Source organism: Pygoscelis adeliae, unplaced genomic scaffold (genome assembly GCF_000699105.1).
Source record: "Pygoscelis adeliae isolate BGI_AS28 unplaced genomic scaffold, ASM69910v1 Scaffold3, whole genome shotgun sequence".
Lineage (NCBI taxonomy): Eukaryota > Metazoa > Chordata > Aves > Sphenisciformes > Spheniscidae > Pygoscelis > Pygoscelis adeliae.
In genome coordinates, this window is record NW_008824446.1 from 2,496,527 (window position 1) to 2,510,072 (window position 13,546).

General features: G+C 35.9%; 1 protein-coding gene across 1 annotated transcript in view; it reads right to left on the reverse strand.

Moving 5' to 3' along the window:
• Nucleotides 1-977: 977 nt before the first annotated feature.
• SPRED1 (sprouty-related, EVH1 domain containing 1) overlaps nt 978-13,546 on the reverse strand; it is a 25,750-nt gene continuing 13,181 nt past the window's right edge. Inside the window, exons 4-5 of the mRNA XM_009320988.1 lie at nt 7,781-7,939; nt 978-2,843 (exon numbers count right to left, since the gene is read on the reverse strand). Coding sequence (XP_009319263.1) covers nt 2,184-2,843; nt 7,781-7,939 — 819 coding nt within the window. The 3' untranslated portion in view covers nt 978-2,183. The remainder of the gene's footprint in view (nt 2,844-7,780; nt 7,940-13,546) is intronic.

Here is a 13,546-nt window from a genome sequence, read left to right on the forward strand (position 1 = left end):
CTTCACCCTGAATTAGGAACCTAGCGCTTACAAATATTAAAATCCTCTCATTCACTAGAAAAGCCATCACCATTTTTTATCAAAGTTGTTTTTAAAGTTAACAGTCTATTCTAGGCAACCAAGTTTAGCTGAAAATGTGTGAAGCATGAAAATCAACCAGAGTAGCAGCTTTCAAATATATAAACAGTAAAAACCAAGACTGCTGCTACCGTGTCATATTCTTGGACTTAATTCATCCAATCAACTCTTAATACAAAACTAGAAGCTCTTCCCTAACTTCTACAGTTATCAATATATTTGTCTTCTTTTCAATGTGAAATAATACTTTGAGATGATCTATGTACACAAGGTGGTCAATTCAAGCTGTAATATAAATATAAATGTTTTCTTTTAAAAAGTATTTTACAGACAGATAATGTTATATACATTTGCCCATTTTACTTCTGGGCTACAGAGGAAAATTAAGGGCACTGGTACATGCAGAAAGAAAAATTACAGAAAATATACTGAAGAAGTGCATAGGAAGTGAGAAAAGTCAGTCATGTGCATCTTTTAAAATCAATTAGGTTTTTTGTTTGTTTAGTAACAAGGGTACACTGAGGACAGTCTGTCCCACTCCAGCCAGGCTATCAAATAGGCACCTTCGCTAATGAAGTATGACTGTTTTCAGTGTTTTACGTATCTTTAATGAGAAGTAAGTGTTTCTTACTTTATGACAGAGCAAAGCATGTAATGTTTTAAAAAAATTCTTTACGGGTTAATTGGTTAATTCTTATCTGAAAGTTAAACACTTAGTAAGTACAAAGCCATAACAAATATCATACACAAGATACCAGTGCGCATATGCGCACACACACACTCTCTCTCTCTCTCTCCCCCTCCCCTCCCCCCCCATCCTCCCTCCAAATTTCCTCAATTAAGAAGTTCACTGCAATTTTGCCTGGGCTGTAATTTATTTCTCAAGCTAAGTCTTTTGTTGTTGTTTTTGAACAAAACACACAGTACTTTTGTTCTTGCCCGTTCAAATAAGAAAAAGTTGCAGTTCAAAATAATGAAAACAATTTCACTTTTGTTATTAATCTTTTGTTTTAATCATAGTACTTGATAAACAGCTGAACAGGATCCTAGTTTAACAGAAGGATAAACAAGAACACTGATGACGATTTGTTACAACTGCCTTAATGTACCTTTCGCTTAATGAACATTTGAATATGCAATAAAGTATTTTTGGAGGACACCCCAAAAGAAAACAACTTGCTGGTTGAGCAACAGAAACAGCTTCCTTTTTGCTATCATGTTGAAATCAAAGTCATTTATATATAAAAATAAATGTTATGTTCTAACAAGAACATTTTAGACAATTACATCTGTGCTTAACAAAAAATATTGGTCACTCAAGACTAGAATAATTAATATTTTAAAGGTTTTTAGATTATCAGAATGTATGGATACAACTCAACACAAACTGTAGCTGAAGGGAAACAGGACTGAAAATATCAATTTGTCCATCTGGAATAAAAATGCGACTAAATTAACTAATTAAATATTTAAAATACTACCATGGAATGTGACAGTAGATATAGTCTATACCTACTGTATCAGAGGGAAGGAAAGTTTAACATGTAATAATTCGTACCTTACACATTTAGTTAAATATAAACATTTGTTATTTATACATAAAGTCGCTTCCAAAAAACTATTAATAAGTGATTTAGTTGCACTTAAAATCAGTTTCATTTCTCATTTGCCGAGTATTAACTTTTCTTAATCTTAAATCAACTGTCACTAGTGCACTTTTAGTTAAAATTTCCCCTCAGGTAAGTTTTAATCCTTTTAAAAGAGCCCCCTCACCTAAACCATGAATGTACAAAGTGGCAAAAGTTAATCCCTTTTAGTATAATCATAGTTTATATACTCATTTTATAGCCAATAATAAGAATAGGCTTTCCTTTGCAAAATCTCCTTCACAACTTGCAACAAATGCCACGCACTCGAAGGAAATAGTTAGGCGTGGCTAGCACTCGTAAAATGCCAAGGTCTGACAAGTCTTGTTGCTTCCTCCACATCAAGCATCTCTTACATGAAAGAAGATTCCCTTCAGCTTGCCAAAAAGCTTCCACAAATCCAAGTTAGATGCTTCCTGGAAACAAAGATTTTTCAGCTCTGTTTGGCACAAGACTGATTCATCCCGCAGCTTTATGCTTTCCTCCACAGCACCCACATACCTCACCACAGTGATGGCATGCTCTCAAGGGGAGGTAGCAGCACATGCATGGAGCAATGAACGAGAGTGCCACCAGTGCTAACCAGCGTAAGCAGAACTTGTCATCACTAGTGTCACACGAGCAAGGATCAGAGAAGTCTCCTTCAGAGTCTGACATGCAGTGATACAGCATGCTCTCTGCGCAAAGCATGCAACTAACTTGGTAGATACATCTTTTAATAGGATCTGGCGCATCTTGACATTTCCCTCTGCCATTATCTTCATGATTAAACCTTTCCTGGCAGTATATACAGCGGGAACGCTCACCATCCTCTTTCCTTCTTTTTGAGTTTTTAAATTTTGATGAGGAAGGCTGAGTTTTAAATACCACAGAACTCTTCGAGTCTTTGAGGGAATTCAACTTAGTTCCATCCCCACATGGGTATAAATAGTCAGATTTTTTACTGTCTGATTTAGAAAATGGTATATTTGAGTCTGCGTCATCCCTCTCCAGGTCGTTCTTCCACATGTCAGGATGCCTGTAGTCTGCATAACGACGTATCAAAATGTCACGAGGGTTTATTCTAACAATTTCATCTTCATCCTGAAAACTAACGTGTCTGATTGACTTCAGTGGGACCTGAAATGGCAAAGCGAGATAAGTTTACTATGGTGAAGTCCCAAATTTATGTCCACCTACAACGTAAAACTTAGATTAGAAAGTTAAAAAATAGGATTTTTTTCCCTTGCTGCTTGAAGATAAACATTTCAGCTTATTTTCTTACTAGTACAATTTACAGACTTCCCCACAATAATGAGCCTTTTACATGATATTAGGACCATGAGCTTTAGTATTGTTTCCTGGCTTTTTAGTATCTCATAAGAGCTTTGGACATTTTGGTATCCGCATAAAACTTGATACTGTTCTTTGAATTACGCTCAAAATTCAGGTTTTAACATTTTACAGTGGCAACTAATTCCACAGACCAATTACGCCTTACGTGGATTTGCTGATTTCATGTCAGTGATGATCCACTGCTTTAGGATTAACTCCCCGATACATTCACTTTGAGTTACTCATGTTATCTAGGAGAAGCTTTCCTTTATTCCTGCTCTAAGTTTTCAAACTCCCTCCACTTTTGCAACAAGAGTATTGAATACTGGTTACTTATTCTCAAAGCTGTATTCTAGATAAGGATTTTGCCATACGAAGAATAATATTCAGTAGGATGATCAATCAATAACGGTGGCTTCTAAAATGCATCTCCCCTTAGCTAATATATAGTACTTAGATTGATTAGTTTAGGACACTAGCAGGCAAACACCTAACTACTTTTAAAATTCTCAACTTGTAATGAACCGACCATAATTCAAGACCTTTTACCTCAAAAGGCAAGTAAGAAGGAACGTGCTAAACACATACAAAACAAACAGCTGAGAGATAAGATAGAGCTCCTGTTTATTCTGCCTTACAATGAAAGGGCACGGGGGCATGAAAAAGTTGTTGAAGATGGCAAATTAGAATCATCTGAATTGAAATACTGCAGACCTTAGATATAAGACAGTGGACTGCCACTATATGTTACTGAAATCACATTACAAGTGACTTTCAAGAAAAGGTGCAAATAATGACAAGATAAAAATTTAGCACGTGTATGGAAGGAGCTCCCCAAAATAGCAGATAGTGCAGCAAAAAAGCAAAGTCTCAGTATGTCCCAGTATTCCTGCCTTACAGACAGGCAATTATTTTCCTACACTGTAGGGCTATTAAAATCGGAGCCAGAATATAAGTGAGCTTCAAGTCAAATTCCGCCTTTTTCTCCCGTCAAGTGCACAGCCTGCAAACCACCTCACAGAAAAGACTGGAAAAAAATCACTCCCTAACCCATTAGCCTTACAAATCCTTCCAGAATCATGAATTATTTGGGAATGCATCTTTGGCATCAGTATTGTTGCTTTGAGAGTATTTACCTTATTAGTACTGATCAAATTAATCAGAATTAATGTGTCACCATTCCATAGTCTAGGACAACAGCTGAACTACATGTTCCTAATCTGTTGCAGTATGTAACAACAAACTACTGAAGATGATGTTTTAAGTTAACACACTTCTATTTCACTTTGCATGTGTCTATGCTCCTACTACACTGAAGTCTGCATGCCCTGGTTTGGCGGTAGGAGGCAGAGGAGGGAAGAGGGAAGGCAGCTGGGAAGGAGGAAGGAATAGCTTCTTAAAATATGCCAGCTTCTGATTATGTAAGAGTATCTGTAGCCTGCTCTAACCATCACTTCCCTGCTTGCTAATCCTTGTGTGACATATTTTAAGTACAGAACTGTAATTAGAGCTGCTTTGCCCTGGGAGTTTCAACTGGAGTATGCTAACAAGAATAAATTTTTTTCTTGGCTCCAAGCCACACAGTAGTTGGACTTCCACAAGGTCTCGAGGATACAGGGTGAAGAAAGGTTATATCCTATTCAGCTAACATCACTGCTCTTCCATACTTCCCCAGGCTCCGATGCAAGCAGTTAGGCCTCCCCTTTGCTTATAAACTTATAAGCACCAGAGTGCTTCTCAACTCTATTCTGTTTTCAAAGGAGAGAAAGAGCCTGTCATTTTAGCATCAATAACTAGTTAAGGCTAACTAGCTTTTTTGAACGGTTAACAGCATAAATTTATTTAAGGGAAAAAGCATCAAAAATGTCATTACAATTCCATATGTTACAGGCATAAAGGATCCTTACCCCACTGTCCACACAGAATATTACGCATGCATTTAAGACGTTAAATAAAACCCATTGTTTAAAAGAAAAAAACCCCAAAACCTCAAACCAAAAACACCACCCTCAACCTCCCATTCCCCAGACAGCTAATAGACATCAAAGATCACTACAAATACTAACAACTGTAAAATCTGACCTCTCCTCGGTCTTTGAAGACTTTTTATTTGTTTGAGCAGAGCACACCACACCACATACATAGAACTCATTTCTTTTTTTCAGCCAAAAACCAGCCAGTTTTTGAAAAAACTACCCAGCCAAACACCTACTAAAATGCTTGAGGTCTGACACGTTGCAAGCAAGGCAGCATTACGTTCTTTATGCAACTGATATTAAGAAATTATTTTTTTAAGAAAGCAAGTGGGAAATGCTGAAAAACAAGCAAACAGGAGAAATGCCGGAAAAGCTTTATTTATAAAGTGGTCACACATTGGGTGTTTAACGGGACCTATATGAAAGCATGAGGTACATGAAACCTTAAGAACAATACACAATCCAGATTCAGTTAGGTACAAATACCAGCAAAATTCAATGAGAATAACACACATAGTCCTCTAGCCATTCAAAATTATAACTCGGTGCAAGTGCCATCTCTGTGTAACAGCTGAAGCAGGAAGGGAGGAAGAATATTACAGCAAACTGAAATTCCACAGAGAATCTCATTATGAACATAATTATCCAACTGGAAATTAGGCAGAAGATTGTTGTTGACATGACTAAACTCACTACTATTACACCTTACTTGAAGGGGTGCACCTTTAAACAAGGCATGGACACTTGCTTGGTACTGTAGCCTTCACTGTCTCTCCTCAAACAGATATGCCTGACCTTGCTCAGCTTGCAGCTGCACAATATGAGGACACCGGCAGCTGAATGTATCATTGCAAAGTACTAAATTTAAGTTAAACACACATCAGTGTATCAGAGGCTGAAGAGCTGAAGGACTTGGGTATTTTCTAGTAACAGTCAAAGTATTACAAGCAAAGACCTGAACTGTCATTAATCACTTCTTTAGTTCGAGCATGTACTTCTTGAGCTATTCAACTTATGAACACAGTGAGGGTGTTCAAACTTATTTATACAAAATTGAAACACAACAGGTATTTACCTCAAGATCTGCTGTGCCACATGGTCACATGCATGGAGCTCGGCAGAGACAGTGCAGTGTGTGCACATACTGAATGTGAGATTTTGTTGACTTGCCTATGTTCTAAATGTGTGCACCACAGGACCATGCAAAAAGCATGGAGTGTCGGATGCAGGTGGTGCTACAACATGAGAAAAATATTTTAAAGAATATCTACTTAATTTCCATGGAATCTCCCATTACTTCAGTCTACAAAAAGTGAATTCTAGCGTTGTCATTTCAAAGAAATTCTTATTTAATTTCTATCAGACGGGCACTACCCAGTATACCACAGCTTAAATTATCATTTTCTCAGTAACCAATTCTATATGTGCTCTTAAAACATACAAGTGTTTTAGGCTACTGCTGCACTTTTCTTTACAACTCAGTGAAGATAAAGAGCACATACACCACTGGTTACTGTAGCTGTTAAGTGTTAGCTGCAATAACCTAATGACCCATCTATTCTATTCTAAGAAATTTTTAAATTGTCTTTGCAAGTAAATGGGAAGAGGGAAAAATATGTACCTCTTGATGAACAGAACAAAAAAATATGATGTGACTTATCCAAAGAGATAACTGGAGGAGATTAATGATTAAAAATCAGAAGTTCATAATTTCAAGCTCTTTAGTTAGTTCTCCAGATAACACTGTTTGTATCTTTTGCCCAATAAAGCGGTTAGAAAGCAGCTGATACAAGACTTTAATACAATCCTATCTTTCTTTGCAAGAATGACCAAGGGTATTAAAAAGCCTTATTTCAAGGAGCAGAAATATTTTCTGATGAAGTGTTCACAACTACTTGAACTTGCATTCTGCTTTGACTTCTATTATTAAGCTTATTCTAAAAAGCTTCCTATGTGTTTGCTTCTAGGTGTAAGACCCTCAAATTAATTATTATCCAACTCACTATTAAGTCTACTTCTACAGTCTACAAAAACTGTCAGTTCTTTGAGGCTTAGAAAAAAGCAAAATGTATATTGTTAAAGGAAAAGCTGTAACATTGCCTTTCCAATCTAATGTTGTATAAATATGACCTCTTTTAAAAAATGTCTGTACATCAGCCTTCCTCACATTAGTGGGTTTTTTTTCCGTTTTAAGATTCGGTTTACCAATAGCTTAAGACTTTTCATGCTTAACTGATATACTGTTTTCCTTTCTGTACCAAAACAGAATATTTTAGTTTAAATAGGCAGTTAGAAAGCATAAACAACGTTTCACTAAAAATATTTAGCAAAAGTGTCCCACTGTGTAATGCATCCAAGATATTAATTTTAAAGACACTTTTCAATACTTCTAATCAAAACAGTATTAGTATACATGTAACCGAGATTGAGCTCATGGCCAATTAACATTTTCTGAACAAATTTAAACAGCTTTTCAAGGCTGCAGATACAGAAGTCTGTAATACAGAAATCTGACTTCGAAGAAAGTGAAAGATTTATTCATGTAGTCTGCTGTATTACAAGCATAGGTAAATACCTTCACAAAGCTTTACCTCTGCCATAATAATGCTGTAATATTTCAGCTGCAAAGCTTATATTGATCATTTCAAGAAGCTGAGAGTTTAATACAGGGACTTAGAATGAAAGTGCTTTCTTGTCAGAAACCACACACTGTGCCATTAACGCAGCAAGCAAAGTAAGAACCACTTCCTTTGTTGGTAATCTTACCTGGTTAGGTTGGCTAGGAAAACAGGCTCTCCTGGTGTTGAAATCCTCAAATGCTGAAGGCCTTAAATTTGCACTGTTGTAAGGTTCACCGGTTACTACAGTTTCGTGTTGGAAAAGGTGATCTTTCATTAATGAACCTGATGTATTTTCTTGAGTAGTCTACAATACATAAAAACTCCCTTGAAATGATTTTGCATTTATACAAAAAACACACCAAAACCACCAAGTTCATACATCAATGCATTAATAGTCTACATAATATGTTACAGGCATCTATAAACACAAGTATTTTTAAATACACATTTTTAAGGTACTTATAAGTAGGCAAGTATTTTCTTTACTATGAGTCAGCCTTGGAAAATAAGAGTTCCTTCTCTGCAGAGCATACACAACTTGGGCATTAGAGCTACATGCCTTTGTAATTCAGTTGCCAAATCAGACTGAAGAACTTCTTTAAGGAAGGAGAGATTAGCCCAGTCTCTGAGATTATGCTTTCTCTAACTACCCACAAGGCTGCCAGTATTTACAAATATACAATTGGAGGAAAAAAAATTCTGAGACTAATAAGGCAAAAGCTAGTCAGACCTTTTAATAAATTAAAAGCAGGATCAGCTAGAAAGGAACAGAAAGTCAGTTTTAACATATATTGGCTCAATTAAAATATCTAATTACAGCAAGTGTGTAATAAACAATTAATGACTGTCTTTTTGAAGTTAAGGGTATATCAGACAATTTGATACAAAAATGAGACCATGTGGCAACATATAATGAGGTATTTGCAGGACGTGTGCCACTTAGAATAAGGAAGAGGAAGTATGTTTGGGTGGAATACTGGCTTGTGAGATGATCCAATTTCTGAAAAGAATTGAAAAACAAACAGTTCTCATTCTTTAAGCTTAACTGACTGGGATATACTTAGGATACAGTAAAGCATATTGATACAAATCCCATTGGGCTGCCAAAAAATGTACTGTACAATGTTTTGTTTGTATTGAGACGCTATAAAGTTAACTGGCTGTCACCATCTGATAGCACTGAGAAAATTCTGGCATCATCCAACTTCCAGCAATGAGAATGTTTCAGCTTTATTATAAGGATTTATATATATCAAGAAAACATTAAGGAGGAAACAATAAAAATACTGCAGAAAACTACTGAGGCATAAGCAAACCTGAAGTTTTGGCAGGTTAAGTACTAACACTGAATCATTAGTTTTCATTTCTCAAAATACTTAAGGAACTTATTCTGGGATTACATTAACACCTCATGTAAATAAAAGCCTAAGTATCAAGTTCTAAGATATCTAGATAAAGCACAAGTAGCTGTTCTGCAGCTGATCTTCAGGAGAAGGAAAATCATCACATCACTGAAAATTTATATATTGTTCAGAAGCACTCTGAGTGGAAAAAAAACATTAAAATTAATAATTAATTAATGATCAGCTTTAATTAATACTAGAGAGCATACACCCCACGAAAGACAACAGCTCAATCGGGTTAAAAGTTCCACTGAAAAATTTTGAAGACAGGCAAAACTCCATAAAGAAGTACTTTTTGCAGATCCTTGAGCATGATACCACCACTATGCAATCGACCCTGTTGTTGTCAAAATTAAATTTTCTGGTCAAACACTGTTGGGAAAGGAGTACAAAAGAAATGTTGAAATGATTGGCAAGAGTTAGCTTTCATGGATGTATACTTATTTTAAGAGCAAAAAGCATCAAATATTAGTGCAATATCAAACATCTTCCTAGCAGGAGGTATTCCTGCAGATACCTTGCCCAATGACATAAAAAGCTTCCAAAACACTGGTTCAAACCACAGGAGAGCTGCATTCAGAATGAGGAAGAAATGCCTACAACTATTTTTGGTTTGAGCAATGTTATAAACGCTTACAAGCAGAAACTATTTAAGCTAGGAACACACTTAACAGCTAGAAGCCATTTTACAGAAACCACAGTGATAAGCACTACCTAACCCCCTTACCCCCAAGCTATTATCAGTTTGAGTGGTCTAGGGAGAAGGATGAGAGCTGCAAAAACTACTACTCCTTCCTTCCCAGGGAAAAAAACCCCACATACTTCCCACAAGCCAGTCTTTATCCCTGGGTGAGATCTGCAACAGCCTGCATTATTTCCAGTCCCTGCAGGTGATTCACACCTTTTTTCTTCAGAAATAAACTACCTACACTATAAAGCAAAAAGGACATACGCACATGTTCACAGAGACAGACACACAGACACACACACTCCCTTTGGCAGTCAAGAAGGGCTCCATCTAATGAAGGATACAGGCACTGATCATCTATTACAGTGCTAACCAGCAGTGCCAGACACTGATGTATGAAATACAAACCTTAACCTTAAAGCAAGCCTTTGTGCCCTATACGCAGCAATTATAAAGGAATGCTTTTATAAAATTCCAACACAGACACCACAATTCAAGCTAATTGACTTCAAGGACAAATTTGGGGGTGGCAGGAGACAGAGAAAGGCATATCTGACCTTTGTAAGGCAAGAACTCATGAGACAGCTGTTCAGAAAGCACAACGCTCAGCCTACCAACCTAGACATTACAGGTAAGCGGACACAGCCTAACTTCTGGTATGTATGAAAAACGAAAAGCGATCAGCTCAGTTATGATCTTATTTAGCCTATAAATATTCACTATGCAGAACTATAGAAATGCCAGATGAATATCCCGAACTCTGCATTTTTAATTAAACAGATAGTTTAGATACAGCCAAACCACATTTATTAGTATCAAAAAGGCTTTCTTTGGACTACACTTCCTGCTTCAATGTGATATTTTATGACAAGGTCATAAACACCTGAAAACCCACATTTATAATGGAAACACTGACAACCTGAAGGGAGAGGCCCTAGAAATAAAAACGCTATTGTATTGAAAATGCATTTAAGTAAAAAGCAAACATGTAAAGTTTTCCACGAGAACTGAGCTTGGTATATTAAATATACAGAGTATTACACACAAACACAGATGCACACATTCCCCTTTTCTACTGTCCAAAGCAATTACACCGCCCACATTCAATATCCTTTAACCACAGCCTGCAAAGTACAGTACTGGCATAGGTTATTCAGTATCATCTGTAAAGTAACCTACGCCAGTTTTTAATGCACAACGGAAATCTGGTTTGCTCCCAGCTGCTGGTATAATAATTACTGTCCTATGGTTGCTAAGAGATACTCTGAATTTTTTTCCAAGACTACTAAAACATTTCTGTGCGCGCGGGCGAAAGGATGCTGGGTAAAGCAATAAAATGACTCCAGCTGTAGCTCTCCAGCAGAATTCAAAGCCAGATGACAGCTGTAGAGAAAATGAAAACCAGACTGAGCTTCTCCTCTTCTTCAAATTTTCTCTCCTTACTTCTCCCAGTTTGCCGGAGTTAAGTCTGGGAGAGAATTCAACATTGTTCTGCAAACATTGTTAAAAATGTTCTGCTCTAAGTAAGTTTAATGATTACACAGAAGGATGGATGAGAGACCACATTTCCGTTGCATCCCAGTTCTTGTATTTACTTCCCATGAGGCCTGAAAATCTGCTGTTTGATGCTAACCAACACAAGAAGTGTTTAAATGTTTTCTCCTTAATTTTTTAGTTGTGAATAAGTGATGCAGGTTTCAAAAACATTTGAATAACTTCTTTCTGCTTTAGCTATTTCTAAGACTGATGGAGCAACTATTTTCATATTTGACAAAGAAACTCTATTATAATCGGATATGTATTTCTGACATGGACTGAAATATTACCTATAGATTACTCTGAATGTTTTGTACAGTTTAAAGTAAAAAAAAAAAAAAAAAAAAGGCATTTGATATGCCTCTTTCTTCCAAGGCTGTTCTACCTAAATATATAAAGCATACTAGAGGTTTTTAGGGATTCCAAGGAAGGAACTAATAAATTAAAACACAAAGCATAACTCTAAGGAAATAAGAGAGATGCAGATGTAAAGAGGCTGTTAGGGATACTGGGGCGGGGGGCGGATTTCCTCCTCTTTTTTGAATACTACTCCACAAAAAAGCTTAATAAACCTAAATATTTTTAGCACAATATATTATTAGATTTATTTTAAATGGACAATATCAATTAGCATTACTTTTAGTTCTAGGAATTACACCTAGCCAATTTATTAAGCACACTAAATATTGCTAATCTTTATTGTTTTTATGGAGAAGAAAAATACTACATGGTAAAACACTCGTGTCAAGGGTAAATTATTTCACATTTCCTTAAAAGTCATAATGCTATTTTTGTAAAATAGAACTTCTGCGAACCTTCTGTTATAGACAAAATAAATTGAATGGTCACCAAATAGTGCATTTACAAAAGAGGTCACTAAATAGTGTATTTACAAAGAGGCACATGAACCATTTATGTTGTCCTTGCCCGCACCAAAACCACTTAAGATGCATGTAAGTTGCAGGCCTTTTCCCCTTCATATTGACAAAAAGCCCAATGTACCTATTCCTGAACGAACGAGCCAAACTTTTTTTTTCTGCTTGTAATTTATCAGTCTACAGTTTTCTTCTGCCAGCAGTAAGAAACTCAAAAGCATAAGTGCTCCATTTGTTATTACTTCAAATGTGTTGGTAGCCTATAAATAACACTAGTATGGCTGAATCAACAAAACCTGAAAGAAATTAAGACTCAACTGCTCTGTTTTTCAGTTCTCAAAAGCAAGACTTATGCATTTCAGTATCCAAACCCCACATAAAAATACTTTTAAATGCATTAGCTCTAGATTTCATTTAGTTAGATTTACTTCTAAGAAAATAAAAAATTCTGATTTTTACGTTTTTTCAGTTAAGCTAGATGCGTTTTAGAGCAAGAAGTCTATATTTGGTAGAGGAAAAGAATCTGAGCCAATCTTTGAACATACAAGCAAACTGACTTAAACAAGCTGCTTTTCTACTCCATTCAAAACGCCTGGTTTTATACCAAAAAATCCAAAACCTCCTACCAAAATAAATTTCCAGCGTATATTTCCATATAAGTGTATATACATTCCCAGGCTCCATTTACAAACATTACAGGAAGTCAGATAGCTCTGCATTAACTCATTTGTGTATTTTTGTTTGAAATTAATCTAGTAAGACTAAGGCTTATTTAATGATATAAACAATTTGCATATAATGTGTTCATTAAACAACTAATAGTAATTGTAATCATTTAAGCAACCTTTACAAGCAAGTATGAACACCCTTAAGTGATGGTATTTTTTTAATACTAAGATTTTAACATTATTTGTGAACAACAGAGCATCTAAAGAAGCTATAACGAAGCTATGTTTTCTTAAAATGATAAATTTGATCTTCAGTAAGAATGCTTTCTCTGAGATTTTATTTAAACAATGTAAAAAAAAAAATCTAGTGACCCAAGATACAATACAGTGATCCAAATGTTAGCCTAGAAAGCACAAGGTAGGAGTTCAATTTTTGGATTTGCATTTAAGAGTTGCACATACAAGTTTTGGACAACCCCTATTTCTGCTTGCTACATCTATAAAATGTCATAATACTTATTACAAGTAGGCACTGAGGTTTAACAGCAGTGCCACTGACTAGATCAGAAGGCTGTTTTGATCTTATTTGGATCATTTTATTTGCTCTCTGTAGCACCGAATATAACCAGCCAGTAAAACAACTTAGAAAGCACGTTTTGCTTTCTTCATCACTAATCATCTTCATTTTTAAAAAAACAGTGTTGATGAAATTTATGTACAAACTACATACTATATTCATAC